The 22,594-nt window shown below is 40.1% G+C and overlaps 1 protein-coding gene across 1 annotated transcript in view; it reads right to left on the bottom strand.

Annotated features, from left to right (window-relative positions):
- Window positions 1-2,940: 2,940 nt before the first annotated feature.
- Window positions 2,941-22,594, bottom strand: part of si:dkey-92j12.5 (multiple PDZ domain protein) — a 37,293-nt gene continuing 17,639 nt past the window's right edge. The window contains exons 20-43 of the mRNA XM_051070668.1: window positions 20,531-20,857; window positions 18,624-18,824; window positions 17,831-18,008; window positions 16,794-16,904; window positions 16,303-16,368; window positions 15,808-15,879; window positions 15,227-15,326; window positions 13,763-13,971; window positions 13,294-13,385; window positions 13,041-13,170; window positions 12,690-12,782; window positions 11,675-11,749; window positions 11,231-11,572; window positions 10,845-10,928; window positions 10,065-10,258; window positions 8,034-8,181; window positions 7,851-7,922; window positions 7,559-7,697; window positions 7,427-7,470; window positions 7,110-7,232; window positions 6,504-6,608; window positions 5,810-5,913; window positions 4,954-5,077; window positions 2,941-4,376 (exon numbers count right to left, since the gene is read on the bottom strand). Of these exons, the coding sequence (XP_050926625.1) occupies window positions 4,230-4,376; window positions 4,954-5,077; window positions 5,810-5,913; window positions 6,504-6,608; window positions 7,110-7,232; window positions 7,427-7,470; window positions 7,559-7,697; window positions 7,851-7,922; window positions 8,034-8,181; window positions 10,065-10,258; window positions 10,845-10,928; window positions 11,231-11,572; window positions 11,675-11,749; window positions 12,690-12,782; window positions 13,041-13,170; window positions 13,294-13,385; window positions 13,763-13,971; window positions 15,227-15,326; window positions 15,808-15,879; window positions 16,303-16,368; window positions 16,794-16,904; window positions 17,831-18,008; window positions 18,624-18,824; window positions 20,531-20,857 (3,280 nt within the window). The 3' untranslated portion in view covers window positions 2,941-4,229. The remainder of the gene's footprint in view (window positions 4,377-4,953; window positions 5,078-5,809; window positions 5,914-6,503; window positions 6,609-7,109; window positions 7,233-7,426; window positions 7,471-7,558; window positions 7,698-7,850; window positions 7,923-8,033; window positions 8,182-10,064; window positions 10,259-10,844; window positions 10,929-11,230; window positions 11,573-11,674; window positions 11,750-12,689; window positions 12,783-13,040; window positions 13,171-13,293; window positions 13,386-13,762; window positions 13,972-15,226; window positions 15,327-15,807; window positions 15,880-16,302; window positions 16,369-16,793; window positions 16,905-17,830; window positions 18,009-18,623; window positions 18,825-20,530; window positions 20,858-22,594) is intronic.

The following is a 22,594-nucleotide window of genomic DNA, read 5'->3' as shown; positions in this document are numbered from 1 at the left end:
TATTGGAATGACAACTCTGCAAAATACAACATTAACTTCGACAAAATTACAATGTAGCTGCTACATACCTTAGTCAAGCTGGTCACACTCTTCATGGGGGGTACAACATTGGAGCAGGGCTGTTAGTGACGACTGAAGTTTTAAAGTCAGCGACATTTTGCTCTACGCACGATTCTGGCTAAAGTGGCCATTTCTGTTTTACATTTATCAATGAAAAATTGAGTTGTCTTCACTAAAACCGATGTAAATCATGTTATACAGACATTACCTAATGCAGGTTCTGAACTGTACGATACATGTCCCGCTATGGCCTTGTAATCTGCGAGGAAAAGACACGCTAGGCCTTTGAATCGAGGTTCCTCGTTAATTGCAACCACCTGTCCTTCTGACGTAATTACGCACAAAAGGAAACGCGCGCAGCAGACACTGCGTATTTAAGATGACACTTTGCATTGGTAGAAATTCAAAACCACGGCTGTATTAAAGTCACTGATGTCACAGAGGTCATGTCGTCGTTCATATTTTTTCCTGAGGATTTCGTTGTTTGAAGTGTAGAGTCTTGACGTTGATTTTTTTTAAGAGGGGGTAAATAAATAGAATAACGTTTTATAATGAATTAAGAATTTCACATAAGACATGAATGAATCAAACAGAAAACAAACAATATCCTAATTAACAGAAACACTTTCAGTTTTTTAAAATGTGTTTTCTATGTGTGGGAGAAGATCTAAAATCCTGGCCACAGCTTTGCCCAAAGGATAGTTGGAGGTGATGGAATGGACAGAAAAGTCCTGAAAAGCTGAACTGAAAAAAATGGAATAATTTAACCATCACATTCCTGTTTTAATAAGACAGTGATTTTAAAACTCATAATCAGATGATACGGCATGACATGCTGTGCTTCTCTGCTATGACTGCACGACTGTGTCTAATTATTTCTTGCTTCAGGCTATGCCACTGAATAAAACGGCATGACACAGGCATGCATGCTTCTCTGTGAAATATTTTCTCATCAGTCCAGCTCATTTGCTTGTGACAGCCTAGATGTTGGCATGGAAGTGGTGACACCTAAACTGGTAGCTTCAATTTAATAAAACTACTGCAGACCTACAGTATATACAGTAGTTACAGTGAATCTCCTAGTTGGGATATTTTTATCTTGCTTTAAGGAAAGCAAAATTTTAAGACTCAGCACTGGATGGAATTACTTAGGATTGGCATTTTTGCAGCGCAGGCTGGCATCTTGAAAAAGATTCTCATGGGAATGGATGGAAAAGAGGAAGAAGAGGTTTTTTTTTTTTTTTTGGATCCACCATCAGTTGGCTGTTCTCTCTGTACCAGCAGGTTACACTGACAGCAAAAGACACACTCCTGTGGATTTATTAATATGGATAGATGTGACAGTCACACACAGAACAATCATTTGGCCACTGCTAGCCTCCCGAGAGAGAGGATCATTAGTGCCTTTCATTTCCAAGTGTGCTCTCATGAAAGTCATCTTATTTTCAGCTGCTTAAAAATGCAATGCAGTTTTGCAGCCACAGTATCCAGGCCCCGCTGTAGGTTTTATACATGGTGGAAAAGATGGTAAGAGGGGCCATGGGGTGGAAAAGGTCCTGTTCACTGTGGCCTGCTCACATATTCCTCATAAATGTTCGAGGAAAAGGGAATTTGAGCTTGGTTGTGAAAACTGGCAGATCAGTTTTCTTGCTTAATGAAAGAGAAGAAAGGGAGATGTCAATGCATCTGCCCCCCAGCTACTCCCACAAGAGCTGCATGGAAATTCATTGAAGTTCACATGATAAAAATAAAGTGTTAATAAATATGTAGATTTGCTTTTAGATGCCAAACAAGTAGCAGATATAAGAGTTTTATTTTTCACAAAGGAACAACCATCATATCTTTGGAAACATCCGAGTTAATTGTACAGAAAGCATTGTGCAATTTCTCCATCTTAAAACCCTCTTCACGGCAGCCTTTAGGCAAGGCAATTGTTCATCTGGAGAAGGATAAACCAGACTGCGATGGCTGAGTTTCAATAAAGCTTGCAATGTGAACAGATGGCTTTGATTAATGCGGAGGCTCCAGACAGGATCTCCCTAGATGCCTCCTACTTCCTAAATGAGACATTTGTGTGCAAATGTATTGTTTGTCAAGTTGTCACCAGTAACTCCAATAATTAAAGGGAAAGTTCTGTGCATTTCCCCCCCAAAAATGGCACAGGTTCAGTGTCCCTTGGCATTTCTCTGACTTTTGAAAACATCTATGTCCTAATTTTAGGCTAATTTATCCAGCTTTTTCCAAGATGTTGTACTTCTCTAACTAATATTCCTCTCCTCTCCTCTCCTCTCCTCTTGTCACTCTAATCCCTACTCCATGATTTAGTGCTGCCCTGTCATTCCATGATATACTGTACGACACACACTTCTTCCCAGCACCTTGACTAAACCTGAGTGATCCTGAATATGTATTCATGTTTGACAAAGACAGAGAGGAAGAGCGAGAGCGAAAGACAAAAAGGATCACCACAATAATAAAACATCTCCAAGGCAAAATGCAGTTCACTGGTTTGGAAACAGATGCAAAAATATGCAAAAAAATGTACAAAAAATAAAATAAATAAATCCTTAAAAAGTGACTTTAGGCCCAGACGTTCTTGTTTAACCATTCAGAAATTCTTCTTTCTGGTCTGCATCTGTGGGCTTTGAAAGTCAAACAATGTGAAATCCACAGCTTATCCTACTTAGTATTATTCCAGAGAGACAGCACAAAGCATCAGATAACAAGAGAGATTCGTAGTTTGTTGTCATTCATCATTAAAATATAACCATATTAAAGGTGACTGACTGTTTCACAGTAACATTTGACAAAGGTCCATCTGGAAGTAAGTAAAAAGAATAATGGAAGTCCTGAACTGTAAAAAGTTATGGATACAAAACCTCTTAGAAATGAACATTTAATAAGATCACTTATAGTACATTCAGTACACATACATGAGGACTACTTAAATAAATGGAATAAAATACATGACAGTGAGGAAAACATAAATATCACAGTATATATGTATGTATGTATGGCTGTGTATATTTGTGTGTGTGTGTGTGTGAGTGTGTGTGTGTGTGTGTGTGTGTGTGTGTGTGTATAAAATCATATAAAACAGGTATTAGAAGGTTTCTAAGTAAAGCTTGCACATTACACTATAACAATATTCCCTTGAAGTTCTAAAAAACCAATTGATCAACATAAAGATAATAAAAACATTGGTAAATAAATCAGATTAACTCGCACAGCTGATATTCAAGGTAAATGGAATTAGCAGCTGCTTTTGACAGAATGTAACAAAACAAGATTTTTCTGTTCTACATGCTTAACATAAGGTGGCTATGATTGCTAATTATAAATATGTCATGTAATACACTGGTAGTTCACTTTTAATCATTAAAATAATTAAAGCATAAGAATGAGGAATAAAAGTAAAACAGTCTTACAAAGCAAATGTCCTAAAACCTTATTGCCATACAAAAGATTGGCAGAAGCACTTGGCATGATTTGGGTCTTAGGAGTTTATCACAGCAGTTAACTCTGTATAAACACAAGTCGAGAGACAGCAGTAAACACACGTTGCAATATCAGGTGTTTCTAGTGCATTCATTTGTACAGTCGGCAGATTCAAAGAGTTGGGGATGGTGATTTATTCATGATTGTATCTACATGGGAGATGATGCATATCAGTGTGTAACTGTATTACAAATACCTTGAACAGGATAACTAAGACACAATATATCATCATTAGTTGGGACACTGTGTTATTGGCTTCTTTATGATCTGCTTTTGGTGCTTCGAGCATCACTTCCATGGTAATTCAAAATAGTTTCCTGTTTTTATGAATACAGAGATGTTCATGATTGCTATATGAAGATTCATAACATAACTACATTAATTCAAATAATACCTTCACGGCAATATGAGTTTATATTAGGAATACTGTGTGAATGTGAACACGCTCGGGTTGTGTTTGCAGTTAGAGGTAGCTTCCCTAAACTAAATGCAGATAAATTTACACCCACAGTATCTACTCTGCTCATGACTTTAAACAAAACTATATCACTTTAACCATCCATGTTTGCCTTCTCAGGTCTTTGGGAAGTAGTTCTACAGGAAGCCGCTAAACATCACATTAAGGCTACATAGCTACAACATCATCAAAACAGGACACGGTAAGCCATGTCTCAGGAGAGAACAGTGAGGACTACGCTTCCCTTGGTCTTCTTGAGGATGTCCACCGCTTCAGCGTGAGTCACACCCTCCAGGCAGTGTCCATTCACAGCAATGATCTGATCTCCACGTTTCAGCCTGCCGTCCTCTATGGCAGCCCCCTGCGGAGTGCAAATACAAGTCCATCACCATGAGCAGATCTGGGATCACAATCTCAATATCACAGTGTGATAACACATACTGTATGATATGAGAAATACAGATAGAAGACAGAATTAATACTATAGAAACTGACAAATCATGTCAATGCTGACAACTGGTTGCGTTGAAATGAAATACTTTACTATATGGGTTTAATACATAAATCAGATGATTAATTCTATGTATTTAATATGATGAATTGCTTTATAATGTAATAATTTAACGTTATTGCAATTAAAGAGTGTAAAACATTAAATGAATGGTGAACATGAACAATTCCAAATAGTGAAATAACTCATCTTATTTTTGCAAGTTAAGGGATCCAAGTTCTGTTATTATTATCAGTAATAGTAGTCACAATTGTTATTTTGTCATTATCATTATAGAGAGTTCATCAGCTGTTACAAAGCTCAGGCTCTTAGCAGAGAACTGTTGAGTTTCATATGAACACAGATGCTTTGTCAGTATAACTGAATCAAGCTGTGCTGACTTCCAGGATTCCCATGGAGGATTTCTCCCTGCAGGATGTTCTCTCACCTTGTTGAAGACAGTTTTGATGTAGATCGGCAGGTCTCCGTGAGGGCTGCCGAACCCTCCCACGATGCTGAAGCCCAGGCCCGAGGAGCCTCTCTCCAGAGTGATGGTCTTGTACATGCGAGCGCTGAGGGAACAGAATGCAAAACAATGCAGGTGTGTTGCTCTGGGTGCTTTTGAAAGCCAGGTGTTGTGCCAGCTCTGCAACAAGCGGCAAACATGCTGTGTGTGTTTGTGTGAATGTGTGTGTCTGTAGAAGAAGTATCTCATCTCACCAGGACAGACAATAGGTGAGAAAAGACAAGTGAATTTCTAATGTGCTGTAAAGTTTAATGTAATGAATCCCAGAACTGTTTCTGACACCTTTTCAGAACTAAAGCACAAGAGCACAATTTCTTGGGGTTGAGACCCCTATTGGGTTGCCTGTTTTGTACAAAAGGTTGCAGCAGATTTTTGACTGTTTTACTGATGCCTCTTGAATGACATTAAAATGCAAGTTAACAGAGCAGTTTCTAAAGTTTTACCGTATTTTCAAATATATTATTTAGTTTAATAAGCTGCCAGAAACAGACATTTGTCTTTAGTATTTTTAGCGGGAAATTGTCTTACAAAATGAACTGAAAAAAAATCTATTGAAAAAACAGCAAAACACAGATCTCAAAAACACTCTCACTCTCAGAGCTCATTCTGTCCAAAAGCACATTTGTCCCAATGCTTCTCACACGGTGGCTGCACTTCTTTGCTACTGTCAAGGGGACTGGAGGTTGTCTTTGTCCTTATTCAGTGAATGAACCAAGAGGCAGCCAACACAAGATCATAAAACGCAACAGCAGGAGACTGTCAACAAACTGGTTCTTACCAAAGGTTGTTGTGAAAACAGGGCAGGCTGCTGGGTTGGCCTGACGACCGGGCATGGGTGTCACTGTGGTCCTTTGTGCTGCACCCACCAGAACCTCCTGCCACCTAAATACACACAGATAGACATGGCAAATGAGTGTGGAAATATGGACACAGACAAACATATTTCTCAATGAACTTAGTCCACACTGAATTAGTTGGACAATTATCTGATATCCTATGCTGCAATAATATTGTCGTGCCCGTCTTAACGTTAATACAGTGGGAGTAATAAAAAATATAAAATCTTTTGGTGTTTTTTTTCTTTTTTCTTTTTGTACACACAATGCACTTGTCAAGAGCAACTGATACCAGGTTCCTTACAAATTTCCCCTTTTCTCTCTTGCAACAAAAATCTTTCCAGAAGCTTATTAACATGAAGACAAACAGTGTAAAATCAGTGTCAGACACGCTATTGTCTTGAAATTACAGTATAGTGTTCATGTACAAAAACTGATAATGAAATGACTGATTAAACCATAAATCATCTAATTTCAGTTCCTTGTTAAAGACTTGATGTTTAAGTTGTTTGCATGTAAAAAAAAAAAAAAATGAAAGAAATGAAAAAATGAAGCAGGTTATGGTGCACTGATGTTACTGCACAGTAACTTAGTGTGTCACAGGCTTTATAGCTGTGTGTCTCACTGTGACATTACCTGCAGACTGACAGCTCCAGTGGCGTTCTTCAGGAGGGCTCCGGCATGGATATGAGTCATTCCCTCCGTGGACACATTATTGATACTGAGGATCTTGTCTCCTGTCTGATGGACACACACACATACTTGTACTTCTATACTTCTGAGAAAACTGTATTGAGTTGTATTAACTCCTAGGAGGTTAATTCTAACCTAAACTATGGCAACTGTAAGCTTACCCCAAGCTTTACCCTAACATTAACCTACCACTTTCTACTTCTAGGCATGTTTTCTTTTCTGTATTTTTGTTTGGGACTTTTCATAAGCTATTTGTCAGAATCTGCTAGTAGTATGCCTCTCTGATTCTTGCATCTCTAATACTACAACATATACTGTATTTTATTGCTTGTATGTATAAAATGTGATTATACAATAGAACATTGCGTTGTATTTTAAATGGATCATATGGGCTCAAGGTAAACGATTGCAACCCCTATGAAATGCAATTTTACATTGGTCTTAATCCTGAAAAATATACACCAGCAAATTTAACCTTGTAATAATTCTACGTTTAACCCTAAAGCAAAGTCACACACACATAGACGCATATACTTAGGCAGTCCCCACCTGTAATTGCTGTGTTTTGGCAGCCAGTCCTTTGGTATCCATGGTAGCAATAAAAAGAGGTACGTTGCCATGGGGACTGCCCACTCCTCCTGCTACACTGATGCCCAGGGAGTCACATGGACCCTATGGTCATACATAGATTATATATATATATATATATATATATATATATACATACACATATATATACATACACATATATATACACACATATACTTGAAGAAAAGATATACATCAAAATATTTTGTTTCTCCATGACAGTCTAGGGCACTAATAAGAACAATTACTGATTATTATTTCAAGATTTTATACACTACCTTTTGTATTATTACTTTTCTGATGTCAGGGACGTCTTGAAATGCTGTGTGAGAAGAAAGCGGTATATGTTTGCAATAATCTCAATGATAAGCAGGATTTATTTCTTTTGTTCACAGACAATACTCTTGAACTGAAGTGCCACTCACTGTAGCTCCCTGTTTTGTTATCTGTCTCCCTCTGGTGGCCAAGGGAAGCATCACATCCACTTGAGGGGGTTAGTGTGGAACAGTCAGAGTCTTCGCTCTGGATAAAACACAACTTAAAGTACTCCTAGGTTCACAAAGTACTATTGTTAAAACACTGCATAAGAGTAACAGATGAACTGCAGACTACATTAAAATGAGTAAGCTGATAGCATCATCCATTTTTATATTTTATTTCCTGTCGCTGGTTAGACAAAGACAGCCAAAAGAAACGGTTTACCTGGCTCCGCTGTGAGTACTGCACCCCAGCTTTAAAACGAGCCACCTCCAGATGGACCACGCCGTTACAACTCTGAGAGCAGTGATACATCACACATGAGATGACGAATCCATTAAAAATAAAAAAAAATTAGACCCACAACTTTCTAGACTTGTTGTATGTGTAAGTGAGAATGCGTAAGACCTGTAGAAGCCTCTGCGCGTGTTCCTGGGATGCTGCTCGGACATCCTCTCCACTGATTGACAGAATCTGGTCACCTAGCAACAACCTGCCATCTGAATCTGCTACGCCTCCTCTGATGATATCCGACACAAAGATGCCCGTGTCATTACTGTTAAAACAGAAAAAAGAGGTCATAAAGTGTGTCTTCTCCACGCTTATAGAATAAATTATGTGACACGTAAGTCTGCCACTTTGCATAGCGTCACACTTGTTTGTTGCAAATACATGAAGCGGAATGCAAATCTGCACCTAAACTCTTTAGAAATAATGTGTCCTTTCTGCAGTGTGGCCCTCTGTAACCTTTATGGTGATTACTGAATGCTGTAAGGGTGTGTGATTTCATTATATGTCTATCACCTCTTTTTTACAATAATGACCCCTGGTGCTACAGAGCCCCTGACCTTTAACTTGGTAAATGCCTTATAGCTCGAGAACTGTCTCCTCTTCTGATAGAATAAGTTTAACTTTTTTAATTATTATATAAGGTATAGCTATTAAATAACGAGACTGCGCTTATGAGGATAAAACCACGTGGTTCACAGTCACACCGAGTGTTATATATTAACGCTGGGTATTCTATACTGCTCTAAGTTTCCAATAAGTGACGTCTTTAGTTCACTGCAAGTTACTGATTGAAGTGCACGTGTTTTTACTAAAGCATCCAAAAATGATTAGCTTAAAAGTTCATTAAAGCAGTTTCTGGCCCAAAAACTAATTGCAGTGCTTGATCATCCTCCCTGTTCACCTGATCTAGCACCGTGTGACTCTTTCCATTTTCCTAAGATCAAATCTGTGCTCAAAGGAACACGTTTTGAGTCTGTGTCAGAAGTTAAGAAAAGAACGACAGAGGTTCTGAGACAACTCTCCGAAGAAGACCTACACTGCTTTGATCAGTGGAAGATCTGAATGCAGCAGTGTGTTGATGCAGAAGGGGAGAATGTTGAAGGAGAAAGACACTGAAAAATGTTTATGTTCAATAAAATTGTATTACACCATTAATCTCATTTTTTAATAGCAGTACCTCATACACGTTTACCAAAAGACTTGGACTTGACTCCAGCTAACTAAAGAAAACTACAGTGAAAAAAAATCACCAAGTGATGCAACACCAGAAAAGAAAAATAACTTGTAAATATCATAGATTCTGAAAGAATTTGTCTCATCAAGTATGTGCACATACACAGATCTTCAAATTCCCTTTTGATGCTTTGATACAAAAAACTTCCACATCCAGCCTACGAATTTTAGTTAGATCTGGAAAGATTACAGTGAACCTGACTGCTGAGCTTCGCTTGGTTCAGAGGCTTTATAAATAGATGTGCATAAAAATTACATCGAGGGGCACTTGATTAGCTTTTAACCAACCAGATGACAGAAAACTGGGAAGTGTTCTTTTTCACTGAAACATTAACATGAATCATTCCTCTTCCATTCCTGGGTTTGCTCAAAAAAAATCAAACTACAAAAACATAGCCTCATTCTGGCAACACCGACATTCTGGGAACTGCAGAGTTCAACTAATTAACCAACTAACTCCATCTTACCAATGAAAAGTGGGTTCTGACTGAATCTGAGGTCATGAATAGGCCGCACATTTACTGAATTATTTCCTTATATAATGGTGTGATTCAGCAAAAGCATGGCCCACTTTATTTCTCACCTATTTCACAAGGTGCAAGAGTTGGCAGGTGGTACGTTTGCACTTATGTCTAATTCAAATACAATGCAACCTTTGATGTCATCATCATACTCCTCCACTGGTTACATTGCCAGACATAGTCTAAAGCTCCTAAAGCCAGCCTAGATCCTGTTTAATCAGGGCTCTGAGACTGAAACTACAATAATTTATGTTCAAATGAGTGTAAAAGTATAATTTGGTTTTGCTACACCAATGTCTTCTAGCCTTTAGTTAAATTTGGCCAGACACGTACTCCTGCAGTGATCCTAACAAGTTGGAAGTTTCTCATTTGTTAAAGAGCATCAGAAATGTACCTCTTCCCCACAGTGGTGAACCCCAACCCCTCTCTGGGACGAGGTCGGAGCTCCACGCTGAAGACGTCCCACAGGTCCTCCTCCCTGTAGGCCTCCTGGTGCCTGAAGACACACAGGCGAACGCGCTGAGTGGTGAGCCGCAACACGCCAATGGCCTCATCATGAGTCGCCTGCCGCATGTCTATACCATTTACCTGGGGGAAGGTGAGGGGGGGTGGGGGGGCACAGGGTGCAGTCGTGTGAATGGGGTTTTTTGGAAAGCACAAACAGCAGAAGCCTTTCATCTTACCTTATGACAAATAGAGCTTTATCATGGTTAATGGCTATAATGAGGGCCAGAGCATCAACCTACAATCATGTTATTGCTTGAATGGCTGATTTCTTTGCTGCTTCTGAATATGCATCATTTGTCTTGTGCATAATGATTTTTGTTGTAATTCTAGCAACTCACTGTCTTATGTTTGTCTCTCTTAACCTGCCACTTTGTTAGTTTTAATGTACAGTTACAGAAATGTTGATTATTGACTTTTTGTTATCCACATAAATAAAGAAATAAAAGATTAAACAACATTTACAATGTTTTATAATCGTATCAAAAATTGGGAATACATGGCATTCATTTAATATAGCCTTGCCTTTAACTTTTATAACCAAAATTAAATAACAAATTATTAAATATGATGTAAACAAACAAACTAACAAACCAACAAAAAATGAAAATAACACAGAGCAATACTATTAGAACTGCATTGTGTTTGTGTTTGTGTGTACTCGTAATACCTCTAATATCTGGTCTCCAGCCTGCAGCCTTCCATCTTTCTGTGCTGCTCCTCCATCATTTACTTCATGGATTATTACTGCCCCCTGGTGGAAAATTTAGAAAACACTCATAATTATTACAGACACCAACAGTATAATCAAGCTGGACTCAATCAGCCTTGTTATACTTCATATTTCAGAACCCCATGCACTTTAATGCATTCTACTACCAATTCAAATGACTAAAACTATAATAAATGATTGATTGTTGAAATGATGAGTATGACTACATTTGTGTGAAACACAAATGGGAGGTTTGGCTAGGCTTTCCATGAACAAAAATAACAAACGTTGCTTTAGTTTTAGTTAAATGATGTTAATGTCAAATGTCAATTGGTTGATCATACCAGCAGTGTGTCACATCCTCCCACAATGCTGAGGCCCAGGCCCACATTTCCTTTACAGATCTCTATTGTGGTTTCCCTGCCAGGCATGACCGGGCAGCTCAGGGGGTCAGATGTTGTGGGCATGGACCCGAGCCAATCAGACTGCCCTGTGGGAGAGGTCTGCACGGCGTTGAGGGATGGAGAGGAGGAGGAAACAGGGAGGGTTAGGGAGGATGGAGGAGAGATAGAACAGGGATAAGAAAGAGATGTAGGGAGAGGTAGAGTGGAAGAGGAGGAGAGAGTCTTGGAACGACTGATGGTGAGCTTGACGGTGACCCGGTGTTTGAGAATCAAACTGGACACCTGAATACAGAGACGACAGGCAAGGCATAAATCATTAAATCGGGGTGACCTTGAAGTGCATATTGTGTGTGTGTGTGTGTGTGTGTGTGTGTGTGTTTGTACCTTGTCCACTGACAGTCCAGCCACACGTTCATCACCCACTGCTATGATCCTGTCTCCGCTCTTTATCCTGCCATCCTACATAGACAGAAACATGAATAAAAAATGGAAGTTAAGCAAAATTTATGTGTGTGTATGTAACAAGGGAAGCGAGGAAGTGAAATTAAAAATCAAACACGCCCTCTGGACAAATATCTGAATAACTGTTGCCTGGGGCCCTACATGAAAGCTTACTAGTACATGATGACATCACTTTAAAACATGGCAATGATCATCTCGAGGCTAATCTGCTTCCGATATTACCAGAAATACCCAGAGACTAGAGCCATCACATCATAGTTTATATACTTGATAACGTGGTGCTCACACATGCCTATTTACTCTGACAGATTATTGACTAGCACCTCATTGCTGCTTGATATATGCAAAAATGAAATGAAATTATGTGGAACCTGTCGAAAGGTTTCACAGTATCATTACTTTACATTGCTACATTTCAGGCAACTACTGTATATTTTAGTCCACTGGATTTATCTTACAGATATAACTACTGGTTATTTTGAAAATCAGGATTTTTCATATAGAACATATGACCAGCTTATGAAATATGATGCATTGCTGTACCAAAAGCAGATAAAGTGGCTCATATCAGCCCCACATTAACTGGCTAAAAAGTTAAGAGCTGCGTACATTTTAATGCATCAGTAATAAAGATCCAATAATATACTGTAATACTTTGATAGTGGCTATGCTGTTACCTATTGAATACTTTTATTTCTGATACTTGCAGTGCATTTTGCCACTAACACGTCTGCATTTATTATAGTGTGTTATTGCCAGTCAAAAAAGACACCTCTAAATAAATGTACATGCACAGTTAAGTAGGAGAGGAACTGATGGTGAAATGGTTGAGCTATAGTATGCAGGCTAGATAAATAAATTGGAAACAATAAGAAACATATTTATGTTGTTAAGGAAGCTGTAGAAAATTGTGATGATGCTGCTTTTGATACCACACCTTACTAGCAGTGCCGTTCTGGATCAGGGACCTGACTACCACTCCATCCTTAGAATCATCCTCTACCAGGCAGAGGCCAAGACCTACATGATCCTGGAGGAGGATGTGACAAACAAAGCAGACAACAAGCAATAAGTCTTGTCAAGAATTAGTGAAGCTGCCAGTAGTCGAGTATGAAAGATTTGTATTCGCTATCATGTTCACAGTGGGTTGGGAAGGTCATTATATTTCCTCTTGTATCAAGGCTGTTTTTGCTGCAGTAAGATTCTGTTACAGCTCAACTGGTTGCTTCATCTGTGAGGCTGGTGGCCTGACAGCGGTTAATGCCAAGATGTACTGAAGGTATTGCACCTGAGGTAGGATGATATGGTGGATGTCTCTGGATAATCCTCCATGCTCTGCAGAGTCTATCTGGGAGTCGACTGTGTCCTCACACGCTGCTCTGGATCCTTGGGCCTTCTGACTCTGAGCTGCCTTATTCCTGGTAAAACAACACCAAAACCTGCTATTATCCCCGAGCTGGCCAACACCTGCTATATCATGTTTAGTAAAAGTTTTGGGGTAAATTTAAAAAACACCACAAATGAATCACTCTGCACATTACCTGATGAGAACGATCTTGACTTTAGACGGAGCGTTATTAATGATGGTGGAGGCATTTTGGTGACTGCGACCGTACAAGATCTGACCGTTGATCTAGAAGAAAAATAACAATCTTTTCCTTATCCCATCCATCTCCACATTAATCTGTCTTTCTGCCATCCTCGTCTCCCACTCCCTCCCCCACCTCACCCCTCAGCTTCTCCTCTCCCTCGATTCTCCTCCTCATCTCTATTACACAGTTGCTTATTGCAAGAATCCAACCCAGCACCAACCATCCTTCAAATGGTAATTTGTTTGATAAATCTACTATGACAGTACTCAACACTCTCCTCTCATCCATGTCTTCTACCCACAACCCACTGCTCTCCTTTAACCAGTCTCAATTTTGACTCCGGTATTTTGTCTCTCTCTCTAGGACTCCAACCCTTCTCGGCCCCTCTTTTACTCTTCCTATTCACTCCCCTCCTTACCTCCAGCAGCTCATCTCCAACGCGTATCCTGCCATCTAAACCAGCGGGACCTTGAGGGTCTACATCCGCCACATAGACACTCATACGGGCCCTAGAGCCGTCCTTGTTTCCTCTGAGACTGATTCCCAGGCCGTGAGCTGCAGGGTCCTTCTCCAGCTCAATCATATGCAGCTTCCCAGACAGGCTGCCATAGCGCTGAAGCATCTTTTCTAGGAGTTAACAAACAAGAGGCTGTTAGGAAGAGGATATGATGGGTAAGCCAAAAAAAGAAGTGTGGCATGCTACATGTAATGACTGACACTTCATGCGGAAAGGCAGCATTATACCCTAGAGGTGCTTGTGTGTGTGTTTGTGTGTGTGTGTTTGTAGGGGAGTGTTGCTGCAATTTGTCTGGAAGGGATGATGTCAGTCATGTTGAGGGAAAGGTGAAGGATGTTTGTGTTTCTTTTTAATGCATATATACAGTATGACTTAATATGTCTAGTGGCTGCATGTCTGTATTTGTCTGTAATTACTTGTGCATATACCCACAAATATTTGAATGACTAAAATTTACATATGTGTAAATAAGCAGAGTCAGATGCCCTTAAAGTTGCCTTAAGGAGTTTTTGGCCATTAGTACAGCTGTGGATCTATTTTATTTATTTATTTATTTATTTTTTTGGTGAATAGGTACCTATTTTGTTTGTTTTCATGCAAGTGCACAACAATTTGCTCATTCCAGCCAATGGTGTCACACTATTCCACTGCTCTACAGGGGGCAGAAACGCAACAAGATGTTAACAAAGGCAGTGAAGAAGAAGACGTGGATGTTGATGATAACTTTTAAGAGAAATTGGTTTTATGAAGAAGGAAACATATTCAACTATTCACTTCTGCTAGACCTCAAGGATACACATGATGCATTTAGATGAGTAACGCTGAATGAAAACCAAAAAATGTGTTTGTTTACAAGAAAACTCCACAGGGCACCTTTCATTTGTCAATCAAAGAAAGAATAAAACATGCATAACAGTTTTTTTTGTGCCAAAGAGGAAACTGAATGTCTCAGTTCTCATCTGAAAACTAAAACACATTCATACAAATGAAATTTGCTCTCAAAGAACATAATGTACATGAGTACTGTACTTGTGTTCTTGGCCAATAATGCACGCACATTTAAGTCTGGGCCCAGCCAACTGGCTTCACATGTGAACAGCATGGAAATAATTAGCTCAAATGCCTCTTGGTGACTTCCAAATAATGGACCTTAAAATGGTGTCCCACATTGTGATAATTCAGAGTGTGACATTTTTATCATAGTACTACAGCTTTTCTTGCTCTGTACATATCTAAGTCTAAGTCTTACTGGGCCAGAGGGCATCATGTGACTGTGACCACTACATTAAAACCATCCTGTTCTCGAGGGCTTTCGGAGGATCCCCGCGTATGCCTGTGTGTGACGTCTTTATGATGCGGACTTACTCATGCCGGCGTCGTCCTCATCCTCTGCTGCAGCTGTGATTGGTGATGTGACAGTTACGGGGCTTCTTCGATCCTTTCTATTAGATGTTGGTGAAGGTACCTTGGGAGAAGTTTTGCATTATTGAACAGGCAGAGTTGGGAGATGCCTCAGGGGGTCCTTCAGGCATGAGTTGGACTACCCCTGAGGCTTGTTCAGTGTGCTTGATGTAGCAGTGGGAAAAACTGACGAACGGGATGAATTAATGAACACAGTTTTAATGTCAGCTAAAAATAACATGAAAGATGACCAGAATCATGCATTATTTTGTAACCAACTTACAAGTGCATGGAAAAATAACTTCAAAAGAATGCACTGTCTATTTAGAGATTTATGCATCTCCATCAAAGAGAAAAACAAAGGGCTTAAACAAACAAGGTAGCTGCAAGGGACTTTGAACTACAAGGGTTCTATCTACAAATATGCACGTTAATTAAGTTTTTGGAAGTTGGCTTAGTGCAAATGCTAATGCAAGGCTGCTTTTAAGATCCTGCATATCCATGATAACACAAACACACATACACACAAACAACAATGCACCAACCTTAAAGGGGGTGGGAGTGAAGGGGTTTGTAGGGGAGAGACTAAGGAACAGACCACCATGAGGCTGTGCTTCCTAAGATCATGAGGGGAAACACAGATATAGTCCTACATACATCACCACCAAAACAGAAATCTACCCCTCAAAAATCCCTTTAAGCTCCTTCATTGTTTTTGGAATACCATGTAGGTGTTAATGACTCATCATTCTATATATAATGTAGTGTACACATAACATTCTCTATACAATATAGTCATGTCAGAGTCAAACATCAGTAACTGTGTGGGAACAGTAACAGAGAAAAATGACTTCATAGCTTGTCATCTGTTAAAATGACATCTAAAGTACTGGTCACGACCTTTAAAACACAAACAAGTAGCTGCTGCTCTGTGACTTCTATAGTGCTGTGTATAGTTTGGATTTCAGTGCACATACCATAGCAATGTAGTGAAAAAGTATCATTAAGGTCAAGGTAAGTCCCTAGTAGAGGAGTATTACCTTGCTGCTGTGTGAGTTGGAATGAGGTGTTGGAGTTAGACGTTCGTGGTTGGTGAGCATAGGAGACTGTGGGCGAAAACACAAAATGCAGAGTAGGCAGCTGAATATCTATATGGCTGCGAAACACAGATGCTTCAGATGCTGCACCCAATATGATACAGTGCGTTATATGATACCAGATAAGTTTTCAGTCAAAGCTAATTTTGTTCAGTATGCTTTGTGCCCAGAGGATATCATATTGTAATGCTACAAACTCCCACACATAACACTGCTGAAACTTCTGATGGAGTTGTCCAATAGAATACACACTGCACCCTCTCTTTGCATATGCTGAGTATTGAGATTCAGTGTGAAGGAATCTGGAGCCTCAAGAGACTCAAATGCTACACAATCTAATGTATGCATACAACACCTGCATATACACTGCACAATGCAATTCAAAGCCAATAGGAATGTGATATTTATTTTGGCAGCTTTCTAAAATGCAGTACCTGAGATCTGTGCTGTCCAGATTGAACCAGGAAGACCAAGGTGTCTCCAGCCCTGCGGATGGCTTCCACTGCCTGCTCGTGGCTAGCATCTCTTAAGTCCACACCACACACCTTGGCCAAGTCAACACACACAGCAGATATTGACACTGACGTGACATTGGATATGTATCATGATATGGCTAATAGGGGTGTGCAATATGGAAAAAATCTTCCACATATTTTGGAAATTGAATTGAGAAACTATTTATATTTTTTTTAAAAAAAAGAATAATGTAATTTAAGGCTAATCCAGTGAAATTATCTGAAAAATAAAGGAACAGCAATCATGTCCCATATTACGTTATATGTAATATGGCATAACCTCAGCTGGTTGACAATTTTTTTATGTGTTCAGGTAAATTCCCCAATATCTGATGGTCTAATAGTCAAATAATGTGTGACAATGATATGTAAATAATGTGTGTGTGTGTGGGTTTAGTGTATAGGGTATACATGAATGTTTATTTTCCTTTTTTAATGTCTTTTTTCTTATTCAGCCACGTTCCTGTCATTTTTCCACTTAGTGTGCTTGCCCTCAGTGATGAACGCTCACATTCTTGTATAGTTTATTCTGTTTCTTTGTTATATTTACAAAATTATCTGTGTGTAGCATGTAGGAGGTTACAACTGCATTTCACTCTGCAATCCTGTATCGCATAATGACAATAATGCTGAACCTTGAACCTTACACTTACAGTACATAATGGATTGGAGTGAATAACATTTTCTGGTTATTTAGACAAGAGAATTGTTCATTACTGTATCATATTATCATCAAATCAACGTCTTTCAGTACAACAGAGACCACGGACAATGCCAAATTGCAACACATAATTTATGTACACATGCTCATGCAGCAAAAACACACAATCCCATTCTCGCCTCAAGATATACACACACGCACTCTTGTTTCCTGTAATTTCTAATAAGCATGTCTCTTTCTCTATGTCTGCAACACACACACACACACACACACACACACACACACACACACACACCTCTAGTATCCTGTCTCCAGTCCGGAGGGTGCCATTATGTGCTGCCGGGCTGTCGGGGCTGATGTGCTTGATGAAGACTCCCCTCATCATCTCTCCACTGCTCAGTCTGCGGCCCATGCCTCTGCCTCCCATTATGCTGATACCCAGGGACTGGCCTGGTGCTCGAGTCAGCCGCACACTGAAACACAAAGCAGGATACAGGGCACATCCACACATACTGCAGAGCTGAAAATCCTTCTTACAGTACGATTACAGTGATGATGAATTCAAGCCTTCTGTATGCCTGATGAGGACCTACTTGCTTTGAAACATTAGAGCAAAAATGCACAAGAAGGAGAATTAATCCAATGGGTTTTCTTTTCTTTTTTTTCCCCCCCTCAGTCTCCCTCTATCCACTGCTTAGGACTGCGGATAGAGTTTCAGAGATTAAGTCAAAACAATAGAATATTATACCTGCCAGGCAGAGGCACACAAAAGCTGGTCTTTGCATGCAGTGCAGCTTATGTGATTTATCCACGCAGGATGCAGCAATAAACGTGTTAAATGCAGGTTGGGAACGCAGTCACTTTCTCTGGGCCTAAGAAATATGAGCAGGCTGTGTGTACACTGTGCTGCTCTACCCCTGCTGTGAACATAACCTGAACACACTAGGATTTTACTAAGCCTTCTAAGACACAGAGAGGATAAAGGGGAACCATGGGCAGAGTTTTGAAAAAAAGGCTGAAAACGGAGAATCTGAATAAAATCTAATGACGGAGAAGGACATTGTTACAGATGTTACTGATTCACTAACCTTCTCGGTTGATCCCAAGACATGGTGGTATGAGGGTGGAGCTCCCAATCTCCCTCCTCTTTACCATCCACCTTTATCTCCACCTCCAGCTTTGGTACTTTCCCATCAGGACTAATCTTGTCCTTTTTCTCTTCCACAGTGTTGCCACCTTCTTTTCCTTCTCCCTTAGTCTTCTGAGGTAGAGATTTTGGGATCTGCCAACTGATGGCGAATAAACAAGGAGGGAAAAAATAATATGCAATTAATGTGTGATGTTGAATAGAAACCTGATACACCACTGTCTATACTCTAAATTACTTTTTTCCTGAACAGTTAACTCTCTGGAGATACATTTTACATTACAGTCTTTAATTAAGTTTATATTTACTGTTAAAATAATATTCTGTGCAGAGCTAGCTGATGAATAATTAGTTGATAGAGGAAAATCTATTAGCAATTTTATACTTGAAGCCAAACATTTGCTTGTTCCAGCTTCTAATGTGAGGATTTGCTGCTTCTCTCTGTTTTATGTCATCGCAAATTGAACGCCTTTGTGTTTCTGACTGGTTGCTTGGTCAAAACAAAACATCAGAAGCAGTCAGCTTGAGCTCTGGACAACCGCGGCAAAGAATTGTTCACAATTTTCTGACATTTTGTCGACTAAAGATCTATGAATGAATCCAGAGTGAAAATAATCATTAGTTGTTGCAGCCCTCAATCTGAGACTTAAATAGCATTTGTCTCGATCGCGCTGGTGGAGCTGCAGTGGATAACAAGGTATCTTGATGTACTTTGTTATTATTTCAAGCCCTGACACACTGTGACACATCGCCAATAGCGAGTTACATTGGTGGGCCTTGAGAAGATACATGCTTTAGGTGTAAATGGCCCTGAAAATACACATTTTCTGCCAGGGAGGTCACACACACACACATATATATATATATATATATAGTGTCTCTGCTATATATATATGCTGTATATGTGTGTGTGTATGTGTGGCAGAAAGAGGTAGAGAAGGAGAGAATTTTTCATGAATATGTTTAACGGTAGAGGGCTGTAATAAGCCCATGGAGGTGAGTGATAGTGGTGCTATCTGCGCAGCAGGAGCCTATAGCCAGTTAAGTTACAGAAGAGGGCAGAACAAATGGTTCCACCAGGGCTGAAAGAGAGCGGCCAGGAGAGAGGGATAGGACCCAGGCAGAAGGGAAAATGAGGTAAAGAGAAAACGACCAGAGCAAGATGACTGAGGGGGAGAGAGATGAGAGACAGATGTAGACACAAAGAGTTGAGAGAGAGTCTAGCTGAGAAAAGAGACAAAGACAATGTATTGAAAGATAAGAGTGAAGAAAAGGCTGTGGAGAGAAATGGGAGAGAGGGAGGGAGGAGAAAGGCAGAGGCACGAAGATGGAGCGAAGGCAGGGACAGACAGAAGCGAAACAATTCATTTTCGCTGACAGTCAGCACTGAGATCCATAAGCGAACAGCTAAATATAACTCAGAGATTCAACATTCAGAGAAGCTTTTTGCCTTTACCACAGAGAAGAATGGAGAGGAGAAAATACGGACTGGAAGAGACTCACACTGAGCTGGTTGCATACTGAAACACATTGTTTCCTCATGGATACGGTTAATTAAAGTGTCAGATAATAACTCAGATCATTAGCATGACGGAAACGTGTGATGTGTTACACTAATCAAATCCTGGCTGCTATAAAAATCTAAAGCCTAAGGTTAACACATTAAAGATCTCAGAATGTAAAGCTATTTCATAGTCTGAATTCTCTGCAGCAAACATATCAACATGTAATAAAGCTGGAGCCCTGAAGTCTAATAAACCCTGAGACAGGTTTATCTTGCACTCTGGGGCCTGAGTAGGGATTAGGTGACCATAAATAATAGGCTGAGAGCTCTGGATCTTACATTACCTTGAGTCTGGGGCTGGGGTGATGGTGGGGACTATTGCTGGGCCTTTGACTGGAGCTTTAAATGAAGCAGAGGCTCTGACTGTGACTGCGGCTGGATCTGGAGCTGCAGCTTTAAATTTGACTGAGGCAGAGGGTTTGAGGGTGGACGAAGCTGGAGCCGGAGTTCTGACTGGACCAGGGGATCTGGCCGGGGCAGATGCGGGTTCTGGAGAAGGTGTGGGTGGGGTGGGCGAGGAGGAGGCGCTGTCTGCTGCGACGGAGGCCAGGGGGCGCAAACACAGACGAGCGCGGTGCTCATCCACCTGATGGGCTGGGACGTAGGTTATACTGAGGGTAGGGGAGCGTGGGAGAAGAAACGTGCAGGATGGGGTGAAAACATTTTAAATATCAATATGACTTTCACAGCTGCACATTCATTTCACTTTCAGCACTAAACAATGACTAATGGGACGACAAGGAATGAGACAAATGGCATGGCACTTTGTGAATGGTCTCTAGACATGATGTGTGGATAGATAGATAATAAGAGAAAAATGGAATGCTATGGTTTTAAGGAATAGTTTGACATTTTGGAAATACTTTTATTCACTTCCTTTAGTTAGATTAAAAGTCTCTCACATATGTACAGTAAATATGAAGCTACAGCCTGCTGAGCATAAAGACTGGGAACAAGGGGAAACAGCTAGCCTGGCTCTGTTTAAAAATGGTCATGTACCAGACTTCTTGGAGTTTAGTTGTCATCATGAGGTTGAGTGAGAGTGGTATCAACCTTCTCATCTAACTCTTGATAACAAAGTAGATATGCAGATTTCCCATAACGACATAATGAACTGTTTGGTGACATTTGGTTTTGGTGACAATCCAGATTTAAGATTAACACCAGCTGGACACCTGAAGTGATGTTTAATGATACTAACAAGTCTGAAAAATAATGAATGATTAGCAACTACCAATTAATTTCTTCAGAACTGGAAAAGAATCAATTAAAAAACACAGTTACTGAGGCTGCTGTCGTACATGTCACATGATTTTTTAAACACTCTAAAATTATAGATGCGCCCTACTTCATCAGCATCGCTTGTGCTGCCATTGGTGCAAAATGAGAAGGAAAAAATGGGCGACTAAATGTATATTTTAATGTCACTAAAAGATGCATTTCTGATTCAAGGCATTTCTAAATGTGTTTTGCATAAGCCCCTCATCTAAGTTATGGCAGTAAAAGACATCACTGAACTTAAGTGTCAAGGACATCATTAATGCCCACCCCCTCCCACTTCCATCTTGCATGACGCTACCAGTAGACATGCTGTTTGAATCCACTGAAAGAGCCAATTTCTCTGTTCCACTCATGGTGGCAGATTGAATATGGAGGTCTTCTACGCTAAGCTGTTGTGACTGAGCCATGTGGACAGCCTGTCTTGTCTCAACAGAGGCAGTTAGATAGTGACAAGCCCTCACCCTTCTATGTCTGTCTTATTCTGAGGCTGCCAAAGCAACTCATCTGCCTCCACTCTCTGTTTAGTTTGTCTGCAGTGCTGTCAGGAGGAGGCAGTGTGAGCGGGTGAGCATTTTGTGTGTGTGTGTGTGTGTGTGTGATAGAGAACGTTTGTGTTCATCTGTGTGTGTATTGTGTGCGCATCTATGAGAGGCTCTTTAAAACGCTCTTTTATTCAGAAGCGCACTGTTCAAGGTGAGATGAGTGTTGAATTATTCAGAGATATTTCCCATATCAGGAAAAAGGTGTTTTTGGAGGTTAGACCATTGAAAGACTGTCTATGCGTGTGTGTATGTGTGTGTGTGTTAGTGCGTGCATGTGTGTGCGCCTGTAAAAGCAAGAGCGAGAGAGAGAGATGGAGGGAGAGAAAGAGACAGAGAGGTTGAAAGAGAGTGAGTGGGTGTTTTGCAAGGCAGCGGGGTGGTGGAGGTGGGGCACAGCTCCAGTCAGCCAAACAAGCATTGTCAATGTGGAGCCATAACTGCTGATGTTAGAACAAGTAATAATTTACCCAATTTCCCCTCAGGCAATCTTTAAAATTTCATCATCTAATCTAATTTAACATGACT

Source organism: Lates calcarifer, linkage group LG5, assembly GCF_001640805.2.
Source record: "Lates calcarifer isolate ASB-BC8 linkage group LG5, TLL_Latcal_v3, whole genome shotgun sequence".
NCBI classification, from domain to species: Eukaryota; Metazoa; Chordata; class Actinopteri; family Centropomidae; genus Lates; species Lates calcarifer.
The sequence above is the reverse complement of the archived record's forward strand: the minus strand, read 5'-3'. Positions and strand labels throughout refer to the sequence as shown.